General features: G+C 41.3%; 1 protein-coding gene across 3 annotated transcripts in view; it reads right to left on the bottom strand.

Annotated features, from left to right (window-relative positions):
• nfxl1 (nuclear transcription factor, X-box binding-like 1) overlaps positions 1–27,584 on the bottom strand; it is a 119,409-nt gene that overhangs the window by 73,966 nt on the left and 17,859 nt on the right. For all 3 annotated transcript variants that reach the window (XM_069924723.1, XM_069924724.1, XM_069924725.1), the window contains exons 8-12: positions 24,386–24,500; positions 14,699–14,823; positions 13,803–13,925; positions 8,223–8,313; positions 2,693–2,813 (exon numbers count right to left, since the gene is read on the bottom strand). In XM_069924723.1, the coding sequence (XP_069780824.1) occupies positions 2,693–2,813; positions 8,223–8,313; positions 13,803–13,925; positions 14,699–14,823; positions 24,386–24,500 (575 nt within the window). The remainder of the gene's footprint in view (positions 1–2,692; positions 2,814–8,222; positions 8,314–13,802; positions 13,926–14,698; positions 14,824–24,385; positions 24,501–27,584) is intronic.

The following is a 27,584-nucleotide window of genomic DNA, read 5'->3' as shown; positions in this document are numbered from 1 at the left end:
CAATTTTAACATTCTAAAATCTAAAACAGCCTTATAATTGAATCAGTCATGCTGATCTGGTCTGTTGAGTCTGAGTTTCCTAATGTTATCATTAGAAAATAAGGGCATGGAACCATGAGGGAGATCACTTTAAATGATCCGAACATGCTACAATTTTTAAAGCCAGGAAACACGAAGAATTAGAGCTCACAGATGTTTGTCCTTGCAATTTGACTAGGCTTTGCTACAAAACATCAAAATCACAGGAAATTATAACACCATACAAATAAATTAGCCAATTAGTTTCAAGTAAACATTTTTCGAATTTCTTAACAATTTCAAGTACAAATGTACATTTAAAGCAATTAATAGAACCACATTAAACAATTTTGTTGGAAAAGAAAATTATGCTGCTAGTAATAGCAGAAAAAAATTAAGAAAGATCTCAGAGATTGTACAAAAAGACCACTAACCAGTGTATTAAATGGTAGGTACTCTCCAGGGGGACTTGCGCCAACATTCAACTGGACAGGCTGCAGAGACTCCACGAGGAGCTCTGTCATCCAGGGGTCACTAGGTTCACTCACTTTGTCAAAGCTCGCAACCTGCCCTACACGGTCAAGGAGATTCGCTCCATGACCCAAGCCTGCCCGGTGTGCACTGAGTGCAAGCCACACTTCTTCCGTCCGGAGAACACCCATGTCATCAAAGCCACCATCCCCTTTGAGTGTCTCAGCGTAGATTTCAAGGGGCCCCTACTGTCGACCAACCGTAACACCTACATCCTTACAGCCATCGACGAGTACTCCCGCTTCCCGTTCGCTGTGCCCTGCTCGGACATGACTGCCTCCTCAGTCATAGAGGCCCTGCACAGCATCTTCGCCATCTTCGAGTACCCCAGTTACATCCACAGTGACAGGGGATCCTCGTTTATGAGCGCAGAGTTGCGGCAGTACCTTCTGGAGCGTGGTATTGCTTCAAGCAGGACCACCAGCTGTAACCCACACGGTAATGGGCAAGTCGAAAGAGTGAATGCCACCATCGGGAAAGCGGTTATGTTTGCCCTCCGGTCCAAAGGTCTCCCCACCTCTCACTGGCAGGACGTGCTCACTAGTGCCCTACACTCCATCCGCTCCCTCCTATGCACCACGACCAATGCCACCCCCCATGAAAGGATGTTCTCTTTCCCGAGGAAATCCGAATCGGGAACGACCAAACCGGCGTGGCTCACGGTTCCCAGTCTGGTCCTCTTACAACGTCACGTCTGGTACTTAAAGAACGACCCCTTGGTTGACCAAGTGACTCTGCTCCATGTGAACCCGCATTATGCCTACGTTGAGTACCCAGATCGGCAGGAGGACACAGTCTCGGTAAGGGACCTAGCCCAAGCCGGATCAGGCGCAGCAGAGCCTTTAACCAAACCTCCCCCTATTCCTTCTTCCCCAGGTTATGTGCTTGAACAGAGGGACCAGCACCACCCCACCAGCTCAGACCAGACTGCTGACAACGCCGTTGGGGAATTGAGCGAAGCAGTGGCCGCCCCCTACGGGCCTGCTGGCGACACGACTCCAGCAACCCCTATCCCAGCACCACAGTCACACCAGATGATCACGCCCCCTGACCGGTACAGCCCTTAACCTCCATCCACCCCGGGGTCAGTTCTCAAAGGAGTGAATGTGATAGTACAGATTCTATCACCAATGTGTATATGTACAGATTGTAGTGTAGGATGATTGTGATTGGCTGAGAGTGTAGCCACACCTACTGGCAGGTCTTAAAGGATTGCTCCTAGCCAAACCAGGTCATTCTAGACTGGTCGACCTACTTGTGATATGCTCCAGTCTTTTAGTTAATAAAAGACTTGGTTTGGATCAACAAGTCTTTGGTTCTTTCAACGTGCTCTACCTACACTCCATCTGCTCCCTCCTATGCACCGCGACCAATGCCACCCCCCATGAAAGGATGTTCTCTTTCCCGAGGAAATCCAAATCGGGAACGACCATACCGGCGTGGCTCACTGTTCCCGGTCTGGTCCTCTTACGACGCCACCTCTGGTACTCAAAGAATGACCTAGTTCAAGTAAACTTTTCAAATTTCTCAACAATTTTAAGTACAAATGTAGATTTAAAGCAATTAATCTTTGGCTTGGCTTCGCGGACGAAGATTTATGGAGGGGGTAAATGTCCACGTCAGCTGCAGGCTCGTTTGTGGCTGACAAGTCCGATGCGGGACAGGCAGACACGGTTGCAGCGGAAAATTGGTTGGTTGGGGTTGGGTGTTGGGTTTTTCCTCCTTTGCCTTTTGTCAGTGAGGTGGGCTCTGCGGTCTTCTTCAAAGGAGGTTGCTACCCGCCAAACTGTGAGGTGCCAAGATGCACGGTTTGAGGCGATAGAACCACACTAAACAATTTAGTTGGAAAAGAAAATTATGCTGGTAGTAATAGCAGAAAAAATTTAAGAAAGATCTCAGAGATTGTACAAAAAGACCACTAACCAGTGTATTAAATGGTAGGTACTTGCATTATCTCATACTACTATATATTTCAAAAAAAAAATTATTATTAGGTCAGAACCCCATCTTCACATTTATGTAAATTTGACTGAATGCTGTATCAAGGCATTCAGCTCCACAAAATTCAAGAACCATTAAATTCACATTGCCTGCATTGCAAATCTTACAAAGTTCCACTGAAGTTTAGATATGATAGACTTACCTACATAGTTCTTTGCACCGAGGAGGCTTAGTGGAGCGTTCTCGGCCACAAGGTACAATTAGAACAGATGCACTACAATTACATTTAACTTTGACAGTCTCTGGACAAGGGTAGCAAGTACCTGGAATTTGAAATATTTAAACAGAATAAATTTAATGCACACTATAACTGAAAGGGCACATTCAATTCAATTATACCTTTTCATGCAACTCAAATTAAGATTCAAATTTACTTTTATCCAAGAATATTCTGCATCATTTTATCATCAGTTCAAGTTGTCACCCTGTGTCATCTCTAGATTAAAATAACACTGACATTTAACAGATTTGAGTGAAACACAAAAGTCTGCAGACACTGTGACTGAAGTAAAAAGCACACAGAAATACTGCGGAACTCAGCCAGTCTCGCAGCTTGCATAGGAGATAAAGATATATTAACAAAGTTTCTGGGCTGACCCTTCCTCAAGGAAGGCATCATAATAAAACAAGACTGGCTGGGTGAACAAAAGGTGTTAATTGGATATGATAAAAGAGGGGAGGTGAGAAATGATTTTAGCTTTGTGAAAAGAGAGAGGAGAGGAGGTTGGAGGGGAGGAGGAGGTTGGCGGGGAGGAGGAGGTTGGAGGGGAGGAGGAGGTTGGAGGGGAGGAGGAGGTTGGAGGGGAGGAGGAGGTTGGAGGGGAGGAGGTGGTTGGAGGGGAGGAGGTGGGGAGGAGGTGGGGAGGAGGTGGGGAGGAGGTGGGGAGGAGGTGGTTGGAGGGGAGGAGGTGGTTGGAGGGGAGGAGGTGGTTGGAGGGGAGGAGGTGGTTGGAGGGGAGGAGGTGGTTGGAGGGGAGGAGGTGGTTGGAAGGGAGGAGGAGGTTGGAGGGGAGGAGGAGGTTGGAGGGGAGGAGGAGGTTGGAGGGGAGGAGGAGGTTGGAGGGGAGGAGGAGGTTGGAGGGGAGGAGGAGGTTGGAGGGGAGGAGGAGGTTGGAGGGGAGGAGGAGGTTGGAGGGGAGGAGGAGGTTGGAGGGGAGGAGGAGGTTGGAGGGGAGGAGGAGGTTGGAGGGGAGGAGGAGGTTGGAGGGGAGGAGGAGGTTGGAGGGGAGGAGGAGGTTGGAGGGGAGGAGGAGGTTGGAGGGGAGGAGGAGGTTGGAGGGGAGGAGGAGGTTGGAGGGGAGGAGGAGGTTGGAGGGGAGGAGGAGGTTGGAGGGGAGGAGGAGGTTGGAGGGGAGGAGGAGGTTGGAGGGGAGGAGGAGGTTGGAGGGGAGGAGGAGGTTGGAGGGGAGGAAGAGGTTGGAGGGGAGGAAGAGGTTGGAGGGGAGGAAGAGGTTGGAGGGGAGGAAGAGGTTGGAGGGGAGGAAGAGGTTGGAGGGGAGGAAGAGGTTGGAGGGGAGAGGGGAGGGAGGGGAAGGGGAGAGAGGTAGGGATGGGGAAATGGGGGAGGGGGAGTGGTGAATGAGGAAGGGGTGCATTTACGAAAAATAGTATCTATGGGTGGGCTGGCCAACCTTTCACATTCCATGCATCAAAATAAGCAGTGTCCAGGAGGCCTCACAAGAGCAGACCTTGGTGGCCACCATGTTGTATTTGCCTTCAGCATTTTAATAAGTTGAGAGCGAACGGGAGGATGAAACCGAGGGGGTGGGATGGCGCTGGACAATGGGCGGTGGTGGCAGAAAAATCAGACTTGGTCTTGGCAAATCAAGTTTCTGTCTACTCCAATTGGGGGATGTGTGGGGACCACCGGGTCCTGGAATGGTGAAGGAGACCACTGGGGCAGAAATTGCTCAGTGGTGCCCTCTTCAAGTGGCACCTAGGGTATATGCCATACCCTAGATACCCCCCTGGGGAGGGGTAGGTGATGGGGTGGGATAGGGGAGGAAAGGGTTGGGGAGAAACTGCTCTCAGGATGAGGACTTTCATGCTAGATTATCAGAGATGTCCTCCTTCAAATAACATGGCTTCCCGTCCAAGATTTCAACTGAATCCAGATGAACTGGGTAAGAAGATAAAATTTAATAATGTTAAGTGTGAGGTGTTGATAGATCTTACTAGACAGGTGAATGGTTGAGTAAAAACACAGAAATGCTGGAGGAACTCAGCAGGTCTTGCAGCATCCATGGGGGTAAAGATTCATAACTGATGTTTCAGGCTAAGCCCTTCTTCAAGTAGAGCCCTAGAGAGTGTCACAGAACAAATGAGACCTGGGGTACAGATACCTAGTTCCATGAAAGTATCAATGCAGGTAGGGAGAGTGAAGACAGCATTTGGCATGCCTACCTTAATTGGTCAGGGCAATGAGTTTAGGAGCAGGAACTTCATGTTACAACTGAACAAAACGATGGTGAGATTGCACTTGGAAGTACTGTGCACAAATTTGGACATCAAGCTATGGAATAGATGCCATTAAGCTGAAAAGGATGCCATTAAGCTGAAAAGGATGCCAACAAGGTTCACGAAAATGTTGTCAAGATTAGTGGGCCAGAATTATAAATGGAGGGTATAGGCTGGGACTTTACTCACTGGAGCACAGAAGGTGAAGGAGAGACCTTATAGAGGTTTATAAAAATCATGAGTGGCATAGATAAAGTGATCAGTACTCAGCTTTTTACCCCAGGTAGAGGGAATCTAAAACAAGAGGGCTTAGATTTAAAGTGAGAAGGGAAAGATACAAAAGGGATCTGAGGGGCACCTTCTTCACACAGTGGTATGCAACCAGCTGCTATAGAAAGTGGTAGAACCTTGGAAAATTGTAACAATCAAAAGATATTTAGAGAGGTACATGGATGGGAAAGATTTAATTCAACACAAGCAACTAGAACTAACTTAGTCGCCATGGACAAGCTGGGCCAAAGGGCTCGTTTATGTGCTGTAGATCTCCATGAGAGTCAACATGCTAGAGATGATTATTACCCAGAACCTTAAAGAGCAAACAAGCTCATGGCTAAGTTTTTATTCTTCATGGTCACAGAGCTCAATCCTGAAACTCAACACCATTCTGAAGGCTCAAGGACGAGGAAGGAATGCAATGTAAATCATTGCATTGCCAGCACATTTATATTCCATTAACAAAATAGTTAAATCTACCTTCATGCAAAGCTTTTAAGAAATGCAGTTCAAATAACCACACTCCTGGCACAATTTCCCTTTGGGAATAGGATAATGTTGAAATGGTTTTCAAGTTCCACTATGGCTGATTAAAATGGTGAAAGTTTAAAAAGGTAAAGGTTCCATTATTATCACAAAATACTACACTTATAATGTAACATACATGAAATTCTTTAACTTTGTCTATCGTAAGGAAGATAGAGAGTTGCCTGGATAACTGTGATCACATGAACATCACTCAACTGTAGCATTTTTGCTTGGACTACATTAAATTCACCCTACTTCAATATCTTTTGTATATGCCATTTTCCACATCTGAAAAGATCATTGACAATAATGCTGAATAAGGTCTTTTTCCTGAAGAAGTAACCTTTTCCTCCACTTTCAATCTGATATCAAAAATGAGCATATTTAAAAATCATAAGGTCACTAGAATTAACAACATTTAATACAGATACAATTAGATAGGAAATGAAACATTTTTCCTTTTGACATTCTGGAAATGTGAAATTTATTTCAAAGCTACCTGGGTTCTGGAATCATTTATCTGAAAGCTTTCTGTTCTTTTAAAGTTTCCTGCCTTGGCTCCTCTGCTCTCACATCCAACAACAAAAGACTATTTCTTTGTCATTAAAATTAAGGGCTTTTTTTAATCCCCAGCTCAGACAAAATTTGAACAGCTCCCCTCAACCCAAAATTCCATGTTCCTTCATGTCCTTCCTCAATTTACTCACGCAAACCATCACCACCTACATCTTGAACTAAATGTGCACGATCCAGTTTTTTTTTTAATCTTGGTTCCAGTCACTTTAACTGACATAAAAGTGCTTAATTGGGGAAGGGCTAACACTTTCCTTGGGTAGCATCCAGTCATCCCAAATTCCAACCTTAGTTCTTCCAAACTGCTTTCTCACCTCCTATCTCGCTTTTCCAAGTTTCTGAATACAAGGTTTCTTCAAAGATCTACCCAAGCTTCTTTAGAATGTCGTGCTTGAATATTTTAATGTGATTTATAGCCATACCAAATCACTGAAACGGCCCATATCAAAGCAAATAATGACAAATTATTATTAATTATATAACCCAAGGGTTAAGAGAGGGACTCGTAATTTTAGGTGTTTCTTTCTGCCCTGCCCACTAGTAAGAAGGCCAGAAAGATTACACTGGCTCATGTTCCAGTTGAGCAAGCTGTTCTGCTCACATTATATTTAAATTGAGAAGGGAAAAGGGATCTAAGGGGCACCTTCTTCACACAGTGATGGGCATATGCAACCAGCTCTAGAGAAAGTGGTAGAAGCTGGGACAATTATAATATTCAAAAGATATTTAGACAGATCCACGGACAGGAAAGATTTAAAGGAATACAAGTTCAACACAGGCATCTGGGACTAATTTAGTCACCATGGACAAAATTTAGCAGTCTATAAGTCTTTAAATTTTAGAAATTTTGGCTAGAATTCAAACCAAAAATACTGAAAATACTCACACCATCAGCTGTATTTACATTGTAGCGGCGCTATGGCAGCACTACAACTCCTAGACAGCATCAAACCAGCCATGTGATGCTAGTGCAAGTCGAGTGCATGATCCGGACTTTCAAAAGGTTGCACAGGTGATGAAGAGTAAATCTGTTTGATTCACTCTAAAAACACCTTGTATAGTTATTTTGTCACGTCCACTGCAATTCCAGTGGCCACAACGTTGCTAAATTTAGTTTGATACCTATCAACTTGAAATGTTAACCCAGTTGTCTCTCTCTCCACGGATGTTGCCGGACAAATATTTCCAATGTTTTTAATTTCATATATCCAGCATTAATTTAAAATAAAGAGTGAACTAAGAGAAGCGGGTCAGGCAACATCCAAGGAGAGAAACAGTCAGTCAACGTTTGAGGTCAGGACCCTCTATGGAGAATCAACTTATTAATCTCCTCTATCTATTTTACAATTATAGTTGAGAAGGCCAACACATGGTGAAAGATCTGTATAATGCATCAAGTAAACAAATTTGGATGTTTTCCCAAGTTTTGGAAACCCTATAAATGCCTGCAATTTCTTTATGATCAGACAAAAAAAAATACTTTAACGAAAGAGCATTCCTTCTTTTGTAACTTTATTGCATACTTAAATGCAAAAAGACTAAGAAATTAAAAAGCATAATTTATATTAATTAAAACCTACTTTGAGTTCATTTCACTCTCGGTCAATGAAAATGAATGATGAAAATAAAATCCATTGCACATTTAAAAAGACAAGGATAAATATTACAATCAAAAAAGAGCAGCTGAATATGACTAACTGGAAAGCCAACGTAAAGGCCTTGAATGGAATGGCCTGCATTCAACCAGATTAAATGAAAACCTGCGGAAACTATTATTAATCTAGAATTTCATACTTATTATGTTATTTGATGTTATTGTATTAAAAAATTGTGAAAATTACCTCTGTGACAGGCTGATGGACACTTGTGGTTTCTACATCCAAGAGTTCGGCCACAGCTTTGATCACAAGGAGGGCAATTCCCAGGACAGCACTAAAAGTATGCACGAGAATTTCATTAAATGAAGGTTCTTATCTTCTCAGCCTAAGTAGTGATTAAAATAGTTAATTCAAAATATCAAAATGGTACAGAGCAAAGTCTCTGATTCTTTCAAATTCTTAACATTAATTGGCTTGAAAGCATTAAGCTGTATAAAATAAAACATCATACCCAAAGCAACACAATTTCCACAAAAATAGTACTCGTACAATTTTCATTCCAATTTTATCCACAGGGAATAGTGTATTAAGAAAGTAAATACAATTGTAATTTTTATTTTAGAGATACAGAACAGTAAACAGCCCATCAGCCCACACCACCCAGATGCATCCATTTGACTAATTAACCAACCAACACTTTGAACATTGGAAGAAAAGAGATTCAGTCAGAAGGTCAAAAGCATGATGCCATGTATTCTGAGCTTGGGAGGAAGGACAGACAGGAGACAAAACATAAATATAACCAGTTGAAGGGGTTGAAATGTGTCTATTTGAATGCTAACAATAAAGGATTTGAACTTGGAGCATGGATCAGTATGTGGAACTACAACATTGTGGCTGTTACAGAAACTTGGCTGGAGGAAGGGCAGGACTGGCTGATGCAGGTACCAGGATTTTGGTGTTTTAAAAGGAATAGATGGGAGATGGGGGGGAGAGGGGGCAGGTGAGAGAGAGAGAGAGAGAGAGAGAGAGAGAGAGAGAGAGAGAGAGAGAAAGAGAGAGAGAGAGAGAGCAGCTATAGAAAGGGAGGACGCTGCAGAAGGAGTGTCTACTGAGTTGGTGGAAGGTAGAAAATAGGAAGGTAGCAATCACTATGCTGGAATTAATCTAAAGGCTGCCAAATAGCCCTTGGGACACCGAGGAGCAGATAAGCAGGCAGATTTTAAAATGGTGCAGGAAATACAGGGTTGTAGTTATGGGTGATTTCAACTTTCCAAATATTGATTGGCACCTCCTGAATGCAAGAGGGATGGATAAGAATGAATTTGTTAGGTGTGTTCAAGAAGGATTCCTGACCCAATATGTGGACCAGCTGACGAGAGGAGAAGCCATTCTGGATCTAGTTTGGGGAACCTGGTCAGATGGTGGACCTCTTGGTGGGGGAGCATTTTGGTGAGAGTGACCACAACTCCCTGAGCTTCAGCATGGCTATGGAAAAGGATAAAAACAGACAAAATGGGAAAGTGCTTAATTGGGGAAGGGCTAATTATGAAAGGACGAGGCAGGAACTAGCAGGAGTAAATTGAAAACAATTGTTCAAGGGTGAAAGCACAGAAGTAATATGGGGGAAATTTAGGGTCCACGTGCTGGGTTCAGGATAGGTTTGTCCCACTGGGACAAGCAAAAGATGGTAGGAAAAGGGAACCGTGGCTGATGAAATAGGTGAAGCAACTATATTAGATAAAGAATCAAACAGGAAGGGCTCATGAGAAGTACATGGTAGCCATTACACATCTTAAGAAAAGACTTAGGAGAGCTCGAAAGGAGCATGAGAAGACCTTGGCATGTAGAATTAAGGGGAACCCCAAAGCGATCTATGTGTATGTGAAGAACAGAAGGAATGACAAGAATGAAGGTGGGGCCACTAAAGGATAAAGGAGGCAGAGAAGGTTCTAAATGAATACTTTGTGTCAGTATTCACAAAAGGATCTTGATCAGGGTGAGGTTGGAATAGAACAGACTTGTGTGCTGGACAATATGGAGATTAAGGAAGAGGAGGTGTTGGATCTTCTTAAAAAAAATCAAGATTGATATGTCCCCAGGGCTGGATGCGATATACCCTAGGTTGCTGAAGAAAGTGAGAAGAGATAGCTGGGGCAGTAGCTATGACCTTCAAGTCCTCTTTTACTGCAGAGGAGGTGCTGAAGATTGTAAAATGGCAAATGTAGTCTGCTTGTTTAAAATAAAATAAGAGGGAGAACGTGAAAACTATTGGCAAGGATTCTTAAGGATAGAATCTATGAGCATTTGTGAGGTGATGCATTTTGGAAGGACGAACCAGAAGGCTGAGTACAGGCTTAATGGTTGGCTACTTAAGAGTGTGGATGAACAGAGGAACTTTGGGGGTTCAAATCCATACATCCCTCAAGGTTGCCCGACAGGTTGATAGGATAGTTAAAAATGCCTATGGGATGCTGGACCATTAATAGGCGGATGAAGTTCAGGAGTAGAGTTCATGTTGCAACTCTATAAATTTCTGATAAGACCACACTTACAGCATTATGTTCAGTTGTGGTTACCATTATAGGAAGGATGTAGAAGCTATGGAGAGGGTGCAAAGGAATATTTACCAGAATGTTACCTGGATTGGAAAATAAGTCTCATGAGGTAAGGTTAGCAGAGAGCTGGGACTTTTCTCTTTAGGCCATAGAAGGATGAGAAGAGACTTAATAGAAGTCTACAAGATTATGAGAGGCACAGATAGAGTGGTCAGCCAGTGCCTGTTTCCCAGGCCAGGAGTAGCAAACACTAGAGGCCATGTGTACAAAATGAAGGGAGTGGTTTAGGGGAGACATCAGCGGTTAAGTTTTTTTGTACACTCTGAGTTGTGGGTGCCTAGAATGCCTTGGCAGAGATGATAATGATGGAGGTTGAAACTCCATAGAGACTATTGGGCACATGGATGGAGGAAAAGTGGAGGGTGACAGGGTAAGGAGAGTTTGGTACTTTTTTTTTAAGGAATATATGGGTCGGCACTACATCGAGGCCTGAAGGGCTTGTACTATGCTGTAGTTTCTAGGTTCTAAAATTGCAGCACCCGGAGGAAGCCAATGCAGACACAGAGAGAACATATATACTTACAGGCACTATAGTGCCTTCGAACGGGGGCCTCTAGTGCTACAGTATTACATTAACACACTGACATTTTCCGTTTTTGATTTTGAACAAGTACACTGTGTGATTTATCAATTCTTCGACACATAAACACATCACATTTGTCACCAGAGATTTTCTTCAATTAAACACTCTTGGTTATTAAATGCTACATTTCTGTTTATCTCATAGATATTGTTGTTATAGCACAATTCTAGGGCTTACCATACAATAATGTAGAAAAAATTGCTGGGAATTTAAAAATGAACTGGTGACCCAATGATGATGTCATGATGTTACTGCCACAACAATGAACTAATTATGAATCTATGTGCACCAGACTACCCAAGCAGTTAAACCCATTCACAGGGACATCCAATAATGAACCTTTGGACAAAAGGACAGGTTCTATACCAGTTAGACTGTTTTAACCAATTTGAATAGTAAGAAGTTTAAAAAAAACTTTAAAGAAATAGTGCATCCAATCGCACAACCCTGACATCTGCTGGAAAATTATCCTTGTCAGATGTTGAAGGATTGGCGTCAAATGTTAATTAACCTTCAAATGTAAACAAAAATCAAAATACGGCAGATGTTGGAAATGCTCAGTCGATCTATGAATAAAGAATTAATGTGTCAGAAAGATCTTTCCTCTCATGCTAACCCGCTGAGCGCTTCCAGCATTTTACTCTTTTTTTAAAATTACCATTCAAATACAACCAGCTTCAGAATCAGGATTTATCGTCACGAAATTCGGTGCTTGCAAGTGTTTGGAGGTATTTCAAAACTTACAAATATTTTGTTTCAAATAAACTATCCAGTTATTTAAAAGTTAAATGGAAAAAAAGTTTATGTTCAAGATTCTTTACCACAAATAAAATTTCCCAAACATCTTCACGTACAAAGAATTGTATTATTTTGGGATCATCTTGTATATGGCAAGGAGTTATTAAAAGCTCTGAAATGAATGATCATTTTGGTAACACTGATAAGAACACAAGAATATATATTTTTTCAAATACTGGCATGAGGTCACTAAGAATTGTGTACGTAAATGAATATATTAAATAAAAAATTTAGATGTACAGCACAGTGACATGTCCTTCCAGCCCACGAGTCTGTGCCATCCAAATACATACAATTAACCTACAGCGCCTCCCCCAGACGTTTTGAAGACACTGTAATAGTGTTGCACTGTTATATATGTGCAATAATAGCTGCCATGTCCATGGTTACTTGGGGAAAGGTGCAGACCTGATGGAGACCTCCTTCAAATCCAGATTCAGCCTTCACAGAAATATGGACACAGATTAATGAAAAAAAGTTTTTGTCAAAGATTTAACATTCTGATAAACACTTTCTCAAAATCATTCATTGCACAATTTCTTCAAATGAACAATTTATTTTATACTGAATTCATCTGAAGCTTCCTGATCTAAAAATACACCATTATCAGGAGTGGCCAAAGCCAATAATATTGATGTATTTGATGATGTATTTGACGATAATAGATGATGACACCCTTTATTGTCATTGTGCTGTGTGAATGAAACACAATCAGCATCGACTGGAATTTAAAATACAGTTACATACATTATGATAAAAACATACAATGAACCATATGCAATTAAAACCTCACTATTCTAAAATGAATTGTTAAAAAATTACTGATTATAAAATACAAGCGCAGCACCAGTCAGCACCATGAATTAGTGTTTAACAATGTCACGGCTTCATTAAAAAAAAGCTTTTTTTTAAAGTCTGGTGGTGCATGAGTGAAGCCTCCTATAGAGTCTGCCCAATGACAGGAGAGTGTTTAGGGTGTGTTGTGTCTTTGATAATATTCTCATTCCCGATAGACAGATTCAATGGTAGGCAATTCCATTCCAACAATCTTTTGGGCGGTTTTCACTACCCAGTGGAGTCCCGTACGATTTTTATACAGTACAATTTTCGTACCACACCAAAAGGCAGCATACTCTCAATTGTGTATCTATAGAAATCTAACAGTATTCCTGGGCAGAGGTGTATTTTCCTCAAGCATCTCAAAAAATAAAGATGTGCCTTTTTGATCAAAATTGATGAATTCAAAGACCAAGTGAGATCAGCAGAAATATGGACCCCCAGAAATTTAAAGCTCTGTAAACACTCCACCACCACTCAACTGATGTAAATCGGGACACGAGTGTGGCTTCCTCCATGTCTAAAATCTGCAATGATCTCCTTGGACTTTTGGGTATTGAGTAACAGATTGTTCTTGGCACACCACGAGGCAAGGTGCTGAACGTCACCCCTATAGACCGTTTCATCGTCCCCTGCAATCAGACCTACCGTCGTGATGTCATCTGTGAACTTAATATTTAATGGATGAGTGAAGGAAATCAGAAGTTACACTGATGAAAATTGAAAGGATTGAGAGGAACAATAATAAACACCAACATTGACTGGTTGGGCAGACTAGTCTATTTCTATTCCATACATACGATGGAATAATTAATTTAAAAAATAACATCAGTTCCAGTCCCCTTGCAGGCAACCAAGGCTGAAATTGACCATTCATTATGCATACATCAACAATCATGAGCTTCTGACAACATTTTTTCTACTTAATTAGGACAACTTACTTTTATATTACCCAGCTCCAAAAAATTAAACATACTTCAGTCTTACCTTCCTTTTACACTGATGCCTTTGGCAATCCCGCAACTTGGCGCATTTTGTTTCACACAAATATTCCTTATAGCATGGCAAAATCTTAATGTGCTTCCCACAACGACACTGCTTTTCCACTTCCTAAAAGCCACAAATAAGCAAGAGGTATAAAATTCATCATTTTGTTATGTAATATTTCTCAAAGCTAATTTAACGCATCAAAGTTCCCCTCCCATCTCAAAACCAAACAACAACTTCACCATTCCCATCTCATGTGGATAGATACTTCTCAAATCGATGTTAACATATCATTGATTTGTCTCATGACTTGAATTTGCTATTTCACCCCCTCCATCATCCTCCAACACCATTATAGAGACTGTCCAGGTCAAATTCACTGTGTTACACAATTATAAATGTGATTCCAGCTATCTTAAAGCAAATTTCAATCATCTTTCTTTCCCCTGTATTCCACATTATGGTTCACTTATTTCTTGAGAGTCAAATGAAACTTCCCTTGATCAGTTGTGCATATATAACAATTCTTCAAAGTGCTAAAACATATTCTTGAGATGGACATCAGGATCCCTGAACAATCAAAATATAAATTTGCTGCATGTTTTGATCCAACTACCTTTAAAGCGATCAGCTTCGATTAGACAGTAGTTAGCAATTAATGTTAATCTTAATTCACAGACTTCCTGTTAATACATTTCTTCACAATTAACATATCTTTTCAGTCATTCAGAATATTTACAATATTTCAATAACGCAAAAGAAACACTATGCCTGCAATGAATACAGGCTTTAATCACTTACCTACCAATCAGGTAAGGAGAGCATCTTTTCCAATCCTATGTTTTTTTTTAAATCATTTGAGGAGAAAACACTACTATACGGAGGCATCTTCTCACCTGTTTGCAGATCTCACAGGGGCCTCGATGGCAGCGCATTGAACATTTATGAAGGCCGCATTCTAAGTGCTTGTCACAAGTATCACCACAGGTTGGGACATCCTCTGTGCAAGGTAGTGTTAATTCTGGACAAATGATCCAAAAGACAACAACAATTCTTTGAAAGCTCGGAAAAGAACCATACAACACCACAGTGCAGAAAACAGGCCATTCAGCCCTTCTAGATTGGGTCAAATATTATTCCACTGGTCCCATTGACTTGCACCTACTTCATAACCCTCTCAACCTCTCCCATTCATGTATCAATCCAATTTATACTTAAAGCTTAAGAGTGAGTCTGCTTTTACCACATCAGATGGCAGCTCATTCTACACTCCCACCATTCTCTGAGTGAAGTAGCTCCCCCTGATGTTCCCCCTAAACCTTTCCATTTCACCCTTAAGCCATGTCCTCTCATATTTATCTCTCCTAATCTAAGTGGAGAGAGCCTACTCGCATTTACTCTGTCTATACCCCTCATAATTTTGTAAACCTCTATCAATTCTCCCTCATTCTTCTACACTCCAAGGAATAAAGTCCTCACCTGTTTAATCTTTCCCTGTAACTCAGTTCCTGAAGTCCAGGCCACATCCTAGTCAATCTTCTCTGCACTCTTTCTATCTTACTGATATCCTTCCTGCAATATGGCGACCAGAACTGCACACAATAAACCGAGTTTGGCTTCATCAGTGTCTTGTACAACCCAACTCCAATACTCAATACTTTGATTTATGAAGGCCAAGATGCCAAAAGCTTTCTTTACATCCCTGTCTTCCTATGATGCCACTTTCAGGGAATTACATATCTGTATTCCCAGATCACTTTGTTCCTCTGCACTCCTCAGTGTCGTATCATTTCCTATCTTGGCTTGTCCTTCCAAAATGCAACACCTCACACTTGTCTGCATTAAATTCCATCTGCCATTTTCTGGTTCATTTTTCCAGTTGGTCCAAATCCCTCTGCAAGCTTTGAAAGCCTTCACCGCTATCCACAACACCTCCAAACTTAGTGTCATCAGCAAACTTGCTGATCCAATTTACCACATTATCATCCAGATCACTGATATCAACAACAAACAACAATGGTCCCAGCACCGATCCCTGAGGTACACCATTAATCACAGGCCTTTGGTCTGAGAAACAATTATCCATTACCACCTGTCTTTTCCCATTCAGTCAATTTCAAATACAGTTTATACCCTGTCCATGGATACCGAGTGTCTGAACCTGCTAAACTAACCTCCCATGTGGAAACTTGTCAAAGGCCTTACTAAAGTCCATGCAGACAACATTCACAGCCTTTCCTTCATCTACTTTGATAACCTCCTCTAAAAACTCAAGTTTCCTTAAACTTACCACGCACAAAGCCATGCTGACAATCCTTAATCAGCTGACCAAATACTTGAATACCCAATCTCTCAGAACACCCTCCAATAATTTACCTACTACTGATGTCAGACCCACTGGCCTGTAACTTCCTGGTTTACTTTTGGAGCCTTTTTTAAACAATGGAACAACATGAGCTGCAGTCCAATTCTCTGGCACCTCATCTGTGGCTAAGGATATTTAAATATTTCTGCCAGGACCCCTGCAATTTCTACACTAGTCTCCCCCAAGGCCCGAGGGAATATCATGTCAGGCCCAGGGGATTTATGTACCTTTATTCATTGTAAAGGTAGCAAGCATCTCCTCCTCTTCAATCTCTTTATGTTCTATGCCACTACTACTTGTTTCACTTCCTTCCTTCCTTTTACAATATGCCAGTTTCCTAAATAAATACTGATGCAAAAACACTGTTTAAGTTCTCCATTTCGTGAAGTTCCATGCATAAGCAACCACTCTGATCTTCTTGGGGACCAATTTTATCCCTTACTCTCATTTTACTCTTAATGTACTTGTAGAAACCCTTCAGGTTTACCTTCACATTATCAGCCAAAGCAACCTCACATCTCCTTTTTGCCTTCCTGATTTCTTTCTTATTTCTCACATTTTCTACACTCTTCTGGCACTTCATTTGCTACATGTTTCCTACAACTGCTGAACATCTCTCTTCTTCTTAACCAGATTGCCAATATCCCTTGAAAACCAACGTTCTCTATGTCTGTTAACTTTGCCTTTAATCCTGACAGGAACATGCAACCTCTACACTCTCAAGGCCTTTGAAGCCTTTCCACTTACTGAACACATCCTTGCCAGAAAACAGCTCATTACAATCCACTCTTCCTAGATCCTTTCTCATTTCCACAAAATTGGCCTTTCTCCAATTTAGAATCTCAACTTGAAGTCCAGACCTATCCTTATCCATAATTAACTTGAAACTAATGACATTATGGTCACCGGACCCAAAATGTTCACCTACACATACTTCTGACACCTAATCTATCTGGTTCCCTAATAGGAGATCAAGTTTTGCATCCTCTCTCGTTGGTTCCTCTATATATTGATTTAAAAAAACTTTCCTGAACAGATTTGACAAACTCCAAGTCATTCAGCCCTTTTACAGTATGGGAGTCCCAGTCAACATGTGGAAAGTTAAAATAACCTAATACCACAACTTTCTGTTTCTTACATCAGTTTGCTATCTCTCTATAGATTTGCTCCTCTAATTCTCTCTGACTATTGGGTGGTCTATAATACAACCCTATCAGTGTGGTCACACCTTCCCTGTTCCTCAGCTCCACCCATATTGCCTCTGTTGCGAGCCCTCTGGGCTGTCCTATCTAAGCACAGCTATATTTTCCTTGACTAGCAATGCCACTCTTCCCCTTTTCCTCCCTTCCCCCTTTATTACATCCAAAATAATGGAACCCCAAAACATTAAGCTGCTAGTCCTGCCCCTCCTGCAACCAAGTCTCACTAATAGCAATAATGCCGTAATCCTACGTGCCAATCCATACCCTAAGCTTGTCTGCCTTTCCAACAATACTCCTTGCATTGAAATAAATACACCTGAGAACATTTCTATCTCAAACCTTTGATTTCTGTCTATGCATGCAGTCCTCACATGACCTTTATCCTTCTCCACTTCACTATCTGCTCTAACACTCTGATTCGTATCCCTCTGCTAATCTAGTTTAAACCCCACCCCTGTTGCAGCACTAGCAAACCTACCTATATAACCATATACAGCACAGAACAGGCTGGTTTGGCCCTACTAGTCCATGCCGGAACAAATCCCCACCCTCCTAGTCCCACTGACCAGCACCTGGTCCATACCCCTCCAATCCTCTCCCCTCCATGTAATTATCCAGTCTTTCCTTAAATGTAAAAAAAAGTTCATATTCATGTTTAATTGCTGTATTATTTGTTTTTTTGAACGATTAAATAAAGCTTAAAAAAATGTAAATAACGTCCCTGCTTCAACCATCTCCGCCGGAAGCTTATTTCACATCCCAACCACCCTTTGCATGAAGAAATTTCCCCTCATGTTCCCCTTATAATTTTCCCCCTTCAATCTCAAACATGGCCTCTGGTTTGAATATCCCCCACTTTTAATTGAAAAAGCCTATCTAAGTTGAGTCTCTCTGTCCCTTTTAAAATCTTGAACACCTCCATCAAATCCCCCTTCAATCTTCTACGCTCCAGAGAAAAAAGCCCCAGGCTCCTCAACCTTTCTCCGTAACTCAAACCCTGACATCCTGTCAACATTCTCGTGAACCTTCTCTGCACTCTCTCTATTTTGTTTATATCCTTCCTATAATTTGGTGACCAAAACTGCACACAATATTTGGCCTCACCAATGCTTTGTACAATTTCATCATAACATCCCAACTCTTGAATTCAATACTCTGATTTATGAAGGCCAACATTCCAAATGCCTTCTTCACCATTCTATCTACCTGAGTATCAACTTTGAGGGTACTATCTACCATAAATACTAAATCCCTTTGTTGCTCTGCACTACTCAATTGCCTACCATTCAATGTACATGACCTATTTAGATTTGCCTTTCCAAAATGCAACACTTCACACTTATCCGTATTAAATTCCATTAGCCATTTCTCAGCCCACTCCTCTAGCTTTCCTATATCTCTTTTTAAGCTACAGTAATGCTCACTTTCCACAATACCACCAATCTTTGTATCATCTGCAAATTTACTTATCCAATTCACCATCCCTTCTTCCAGATCGTTAATATATATAAAACAAACAATAGTGGACCCAGGACCAATCCCTGAGGAACTCCACTAGTCACTGGCCTCCAATTTGACAAACAATTTTCTACCACTACTCTCTGACACCTCCCATCCAACCATTGCTGAATCCATTTCACTACCTCCTTATTTATACCTAATGCCTCCAACTTTTTTCCTAACCTCCTATGGGGAACTTTGTCAAAAGCTTTACTAAAGTCTAAATAGACAAGATCCACAGCCTTCCCTTCATCAATCTTTTCTGTAACCCCCTCGAAAAACTCTATAAGGTTTGTTAAGTATGATCTACCCCTGACAAAACCATGCTGACTACTACCTATCAATCCCTGTTCTTCCAAATATTTGTAAATGCCATCCCTCAGAACACTTTCCATCAACTTGCCCACCACAGACATCAGACTCACAGGTCTATAATTTCCAGGCTTACATTTGGACCCTTTCTTAAACAGCAGAACAACATGAGCCACCCTCCAATCCTCTGGCACTAACCCCGTGACCAGTGACATCCTGAATATCTCTGTTAATGGCCCCACTATCTGTACACTAGTCTCCCTGAGTGTCCTTGGGAATACTTTGCCCGGATCCAGAGATTTGTCCACCTTTATCTTTTTTAACACTGCTATCACTACCTCCTCGGTTATCCTTATATGATTCAAGACCTCCCCACTATTTTTCTTTACTTCAACTGGTACAATATTTTTTTTCCCTAGTGAACACCGAGGAAAAGAAATCATTTAAAATTTCCCCATCTCCTCTGACTTTTCACATAGCCGACCCTCCCTATCTACAAGGGGTCCAATTCTATTCCTTACTAATCTTTTACTTTTAATGTACCTATAGAAACCTTTTGGATTTATTCTTACTCTGCCTGCCAAAGCCTCTTCGTGCCTCTTTTTGGCCTTTCTAATTTCTTTCTTAAGATTTTTTCTACACTTCTTGTAGTCCACTTTCAATTTCTCCTCACCCTGCTGTTTATACCTCTTGTACACCTCCCTCTTTCTCCTATCCAAATTTCTAATATTCCTCGAAAACCAAGGCTCCCTAGGACTTCCAGCCTTTCCTTTGATCCTTACTGGGACATATCTACTCTGTACTCTCAAAATTTCTTCTTTGAATATTCTCCATTTTTTATTTACATCCTTTCCTGAAAAAAATCATGTCCCATTCAATACTCCCCAAATCCATTCTTATTCCTTCGAAATTTGCTTTTCTCCAATCCAGAACCTCAACTTTAGGCCCTTCTTTGCTCTTCCCTAAAACTTCCCTAAAACTAATAGAGTTGTGATCACTAGACCCAATTTGTTCTCCAACATTAATCTCAGACACCTGACCTATCTCGTTCCCTAACAGGAGATCCAGTATTACACTGTCCCGAGTTGGTTCCTCTACGTATTGATTAAGAAAACTATCTTGCACACATTGGACAAACTCTAGCCCATCCAGCCCTCTTACTGTATGGATATCCTAATCAATGTGAGGGAAGTTAAAATCTCCCATGATCACTACCTTATGTTTATTACACATATATGCTATCTCCTTACAAATTTGTTCTTCCAATTTTCTTGGCCCATTTGGTGGTCTATAATACACTCTTATTAGTGCCCTCATGCCTCCTTCACCCCTCAATTCCACCCAAACAGCCTTACTGGACAATCCCTCCAAACCATCCTGCCACCTCACGGCAGTAATGGCCTCCTCAACAAGCAGAGCAACTCCTCCCCCTTTTTTACCCCCTGTTCTATCACATCTAAAACATTTGTATTCTGGAATATTTAGTTGCCAGTCCTGTCCCTCCTGTAACCAGGTCTCACTAATTGCCACAATATCGTGACCACAAGTATCTGTCCATGCTCTAAGCTCATCTACCTTGTTCACTGTGCTTCTTGCATTAAAGTACATGGATTTCAGAGAATGACCCTCACATATATTCCCTTTTCTACCTTTTACCTTAACCTCCATTCTTCCTTTGTTATCTTTATCATTCTTAACTAGGTGGCCATGCACCATAGACACTGCTCGCAAACTCTGCTCCCCACCCCCCTGCCAAACCAGTTTAAACCTTCCCCCACAGCTCTAGCAAACCTGCTTGCCAGGATATTGGTCCCCCTCCAGTTCAAGTGGAGTCCGTCCCCTTTGTACAGGTCTGACTTTCCCCAGAAGAGATCCCAATGATCCAATTCCCTGCCCCCTGCACCAGCTCTTTAGCCACACATTCATCCTCCACATTACTACTCTCTCTAGCGCATGGCACCGGCAGCAATCCAGAGATTACTACCTTAGAGGTCCTGTTTTTTAACTTCCTGCCTAATTCTATGTATTCCTGTTTCAGGACCTCATCCCCACTTCTAAGTCATTGGTCCCCACATGGACCATGATTTCTGGCTGCTCACCTTCCCCTTGCAGAATTCTGTGAACTCGATCAGAGACATCCCTGACCCTAGCACCAGGGAGGCAACAGACCAACCTGGATCCCCGATCTCGTCCAACAAACCTCCTATCTGTCCCTCTGACAAGTGAGTCACCAACCACAATTACCCTGTTCTTATCCCTCCTTCCCTTCTGAGCCTCAGAGGCAGCCTCTGTGCCAGAGACCTGACCCCCACAACTCGTCACTGATAGGCTGTTCCCTCCAGCAGTATCCAATGCCGAATACATGTTGCTGAGGGGCACTTCCCCAGGGGTACTCTGCACAGGCACTCTCCCACCTTTCTTCACCCAATTCCCTGACTCCTGCCTTCTAGGGGTGACTGTCTCCCTGTAACTCCTCTCTATCACTGCCTCTGTTTCCCTTATGATCCTCAGTTTATCCAAATGCAGCTCAAGCTCCCTAACACGGTCACTCATGAGTTGCAATTGGATGCACCTTTTGCAGGTGTAGTCGTCAGAAACAGCTGTGCTGTCTGACTTCTCACATCCCACAATTGGAGCACTTGACTACCCCAGCTGACTCCATTACCTCCTTTCTTAATATATATACCCACAAGGATGTTAATCCCCCTCCAGTCCAGGTGCAAACCATCCCATTGGTACAGATCCCACCTTACCTGGACGGAGCCCAAATGTCCAGAAACGTGAAGCCCCACCCCCACCACCCCCGCACCATCTCTTTAGCCACGTATTTAGCTGGATGATCTTCCTCTTTCTAACCTCACTAGCACGTGGCATGGGAAGCGCTCCTGAGATCGCAACCCTGGAGGTTCTGTCCTTCAACTTTGTACCTAACTCCTAAACTTTCTTTGCAGGACCTCCTCATCCTTCTTACCCACATCATTAATCCCTACATAGAACAAAACATCTGACTGCTCACCCTCCCTCTTGAGAATGCCGAGAACTCGATCGAGATATCGCGGACCCTTGCATCAGGGAGGCAAAAGACCATCTAGGATACTCAATTTCTCCCACAGAACCTTTTATCTATCCCCCTAACTATCGAATCCTCTATTGCTACTGTCCTCATCTTTTCTCTCCTTCCTTTCTGAGGTGAAGGTCCAGTCTTGGTGCCAGAGATGTGACCACTACAACTTATCCTGGTAGGTGGTCTCCACCAAAAGTATCCAAAATGGTATTCTTATTGTTGATGGGAACTTATTCAAATACTAATTCTTCTCTTAAATTGCCAACATTTACCCATGGCTTTATTTGATACTTATCCAAAACTAGTTAACCATTTAAACTCTGACACTACCTTTTAATACAAAGAAAGCTGCCCCACAATAACAATGACAATAAGGAGTGCTTTATAATTTACACAAATATAATATACAGATGCACCAAATTTCTTGCTGCAGAAGAATGCATACGACATTGAAATCACGTAGCTTTCTAACTTGCTCATAACATTTTATGGTTTGGAAGTGTATCAACTTTTCTTTTTAAAGTAAAAGTAGGAATTTAACTGACATTCTAAAATCTAATCAAGGAAAATACACACCAGAAATGCTTCAAAAAGTGTACAGGTACACCATCCTTTATCCAGAACCCTTAGGGGACAGTGTATTCCAAATTTCAGATTTTTCCGGATTTCGGAAGGCCAGATTTAAACCCACCCGAATTGTGCTGCCGTATCCACACCCACCCCCTTCCAGTTGCGCTACCGGCTAACCCCACCCCCCCACCCTTGCCCGCCCAACTCATGCTGGCAGTCTTTCGCCCACCCAACTCACGCTGGAAGTCTCTCTCCCCACTTGCCGGATTTTGGAGCTTGCCGGATTTTAGATGTTTGGATAAAGGATTGTGTACCTGTACAATGAATGAAGCATTGGATTCCCTTAACCAGGAATCATACAGGTATACCCCGCTTTACGAAGATAGAGCATTCCTGAGAATCTATTCGTAAACTGAAAATTTGTAAAGCCAACACCCCATTAACTACTCTTGGAAGCAATTTTCATAAAAGTGAAAACCCATTTCTTTGTAAAAGCGAATAAGGGTTTCTTTGTATTGGTGATTTTTCGTAATTCGAGAATTCGTAAAGCAGGGTTTACCTGTTTAGCTCAGAGCCAACAATGTTTCAGATGATCTCAAAGACAAAAAAGGGGAGAGAAAGGGTAACCAACTTGGAATAAATTTGAATAAAAATTGTCTAGATGATACAAAGTCCTGGATGAGGCAACCATAAATAAGTGACCTCAGGCAGCAGTAAAATTGGGCTAGTAATGAAATTGAATTAGGCAGTCTTGATAGTAGACAAAATTCATGATCCAAAGCTCATACCAAGATTAAATATGACCTATGAACAGTCTGGTTCAAAGTGCCTCATGACAAACTGACCCCAGAGTGGGGCAGTGGGACAGAAGCTAAAATGCAAGTTTGGGAAGTAGATTCCACTGGAAATTCTCCCCTTTAAAGAAAATAAATAGAGAATAAGAATATGCTTTTCCCCCAATTATCTAATAGAATTATTTCTTATCATGAAACATCAAAAGAAAGCAATTTGCAACTTTATAGCTCCATTAATGCAAAACCTTTCCAGATGTGAAAAGAAAACTGATTCAAATTGGAAAAGAACAGAAGCTGGAGTTTACAGAATAGAATTTGTGGGTGATTACTTTTCATAATTTAAGATCTCAGATTATTAAAAGGCTAGCCAATAAGGATAAATTCCAGATGGAGCATGATCGCACATGCTGTTTTGAGGGACAATCCAATCATTATCATTTCTATTTGATGTTCAATGTACAAGAAACCAATCAGAAGTGGAGATTGATTTTCTAGACTGCAAACACAAATCTTTGGGCAACATTGCTGCCATAGCGGTTAGCACAACTCCTTTACAGTGCCAACAATCAGGACTTGGATTCAAATCCCACGCTGTCTGTAAGGAGTTTGTACGTTCTATGCGTGGGTTTTCCTCGGGGGCTCTGGTTTCCTCCCACCATTCAAAACGTATCAGGGTATAGGTTAATTGGGTGTAAATTGGTTGGCATAGGCTCGTGGGCAAAAATGGCATGTTACCGTGCTGTATGTCGAAATTTAAGTGAAATAAATGCACTTACTTGATTTTCCACATGGACAAATTCTGTATCCTGATCGTGGGCATCTTCCACAGGACCCACGGTGGCAGACCTGTTCACATGTATGATGACCACAAGGTAGTGTTTTTCTACATTCCTAAACAATAAGAATTTGGAGTTATCCTTTGATAAAGATAAAGAATTTATCCTTTGGAAATTTAAACATACTAAAAATATTACAACAACAATTAACTTTGTCCAACTAACAGAAAAAGATAAACATTTAATTGATCTTTACTAATAAAATTATCTGCCAATATGACCTTTCCAAAAATAGATTTTTTTCCCTTTAAAAATCAAGGACAGATGATTAAAGACAAGGATGCCTAAAAACTATACAATGAGAGAAAACATGCAAATAGCAGGCAGGTCGGCATTGAACATACCAGACTGGAAAATTTAACAGGAAAATTAAACACACTGAAGTACAGTATTTTTGTTTGCAAGGAGAGCCAGGTTTACAATCTAATTACAATGACTATTCAAAAAAAAACATTTTTTGTTCAAGCTGTTCGACTAAATATAAACGTAATGTTATTTTGTGCAAAAAAAGCTAACTATTCACAACTTCCTGCTAAATATTTCTGATCAGAATTCCTCCTGTTCACATCTTCCCAATCCAACCTCAATTAACCATCATATGCCATACATGCTTGCCCATCTCTAACAAGAGCAAAAATGGGTTGGAATCTATTGTAGAAACAATAACTCAAATAATCTTCGTCCATTGTGCCTGCATCAGCTCTCCTGCCATTTGTCGGTTACACCGACAAATCTATGCCCTCCAGTAAACTTGCACCTGGAGTTGGATAATAGACCTGGATATGGAGTTTGGTTCAAAAGATCTTTGACTTCAACCATCACCCTTTCGCCACCACAGTGTTTCTCCAATTTCCTGAATATTATTTCTTTCATTTGCAATTTAAATTTTCACTTACTTCCCTACCAATATAGACCTGATTTTAATTACCAATCTTTTAATCAATGGTTTGAAAACACAAAAAAAGTCAATTTCTAATGATATTCAACTTTATCGTTACAAATAAAAGATCATCCAGAAATGTGAACTGTTTCTCTCTTCACAATTGCTGCCTCACCAAAGTTTAAATTTATTGTCAGGGTACCGGTATATGAACTAACTAACTGTACTCATGAAAAATTATAAATATACAAAAGAGAGAAATGTAAACAAACTGACTGTGGAATACAGAAAATAAACATTCAGTAATAAACAATGCGCAAAGTAAAAGTCCTTAAATTAATCTCAGATTGAGTGTTGTTTATAAGTCTGATGAAGGGGTAGCAACTGTTCCTGAACCGAGAGGTATGAGTCTTTATGGCATCAAAACCTCTTTGCTGATGTCAACAGCAAGAACAGAGCATGTTCTGGGTGGTGTAGATCCATGATGATTGCTGCTGCACTCCAACAGCAGTGTTCCATGGTTTTGCCCATGCTGTTCTTGGTATCCCCATACCAAGCCAGGATGCAGTCAGTCAGCACACTTTCTACTGAACTGTGGAGGTTTGCCAAGATTTCTGATGTTGTACCAAACCAATGCAAACTCTTGAGGTAAGAGAGGTGCTGTGTACTTTCTTCTTGATGGACATTAGTATATTGGGTCCAGGAATGGACCTCCAAGACAGTGACTCCCAGAAATTTAAATTTGCTCACCCTCTCCACTTCTGATTTCCCCCAATGATCACTGGATCATACACCTTTGGTTTTCCCTTCCGAAAGTCCACAATATTTTTCAGTTTCATTTTTAAAATCAACTGATGCTTTCCACAACTAAAATAGCATTCCTTCATAATTACTGCATCAAGATCTTAGGACTCCCGGGAGGAGTCACGTGATGGAGTAGTGGCCGGACAGTGAACTCCAGCCCTCTCCAGAAAAGTCGGGAAAAACAAAGGAAAACACAAAGGCACAGAAATAAAAGTTACAGAAAAGTGAGTATAAAGGTGGAAAGAAGATGGAGACAAAAAAAGAAAAATCAAAATCAACGGTAAGAAGAGAGGAAGAGAAGACAACAGAGGAAAAAGGTGAAGGCCTTACCTGTCCGAAGAGGCCCGCTGCGGAGAGAGAAACCCGCTCCCTCAGGTCGGTAAATAATGGACTACAAAAATGGCTCGCTGAGCCGAGTAAAAGTGTGCAACCGCGCATGAAAAAAAACACACCGACGGGAGGGGGGACCAGCTGGGGAGTCGATCTCCACAGCCGGCAACGACAGCTGCAGAACACCTGCAGCAAGAAGAGACCACAGAAGACAATAGAAACAAGAAAGAAGAGAAGGAAAGGGCAACAAAGAAACAATAGATGGCCAACCCAGAGGAAGAAGAAGAGGAAGAGTACAGTGAAATAGAAGAAGAAAAGAAAGACAAGATAAAGGAGGTACTTTCTCTTATTAAGGGATACATGGAGTCATTTAAAGAATGGCAAACACAGGAATTTAATGATTTAAGAAAAAGAATAAACAACACAGAAGAGAAAATGAATAAAATAGATATGACCTTAACAGAAATGGGAAAGAAAATGGACAAGATGGAAGAGCGGGCAGTAGCAGCAGAAATGGAGGTAGAAGACTTAAAAAAGAAATTGGAGGAATCTAATAAAAAAAACTAAAGAGACACAAGAACTACTAGCTCAAAAAATAGATACAATGGAAAATTATAACAGAAGAAATAACATAAAGATAGTGGGCCTTAAGGAAGATGAAGAAGGCAAGAATATGAGGGAGTTTATAAAAGAGTGGATCCCTAAGACCCTAGGATGTCCAGAACTACAGCAAGAAATGGAAATAGAAAGGGCACAAAGAGTATTGGCCTCTAAACCACAACCACAACAAAAACCAAGATCTATTGTAGTAAAATTCCTAAGATATACTACAAGAGAAAAGGTACTGGAGAAGACAATGGAAAAAGTAAGAGAGGGCAACAAACCACTGGAGTATAAAGGGCAAAAAATCTTATATCCAGATATAAGTTTTGAACTCCTAAAGAAGAGAAAAGAGTTCAATACAGCAAAGGCGATTTTATGGAAGAAAGGGTATAAATTTATACTAAAGCATCCAGCGGTATTGAAAATATTTATTCCAGGACAACAAAACAGACTATTCTCGGATCCAGAAGAAGCACGAAAATTTGCAGAACAATTACAAAAATAGACTGAGGAGGAAGACGG

Source organism: Narcine bancroftii, chromosome 3 (genome assembly GCF_036971445.1).
Source record: "Narcine bancroftii isolate sNarBan1 chromosome 3, sNarBan1.hap1, whole genome shotgun sequence".
Taxonomy (NCBI): Eukaryota; Metazoa; Chordata; class Chondrichthyes; order Torpediniformes; family Narcinidae; genus Narcine; species Narcine bancroftii.
Note: the sequence above shows the minus strand (reverse complement) of the source record. Positions and strands in the feature narration are given on the sequence as shown.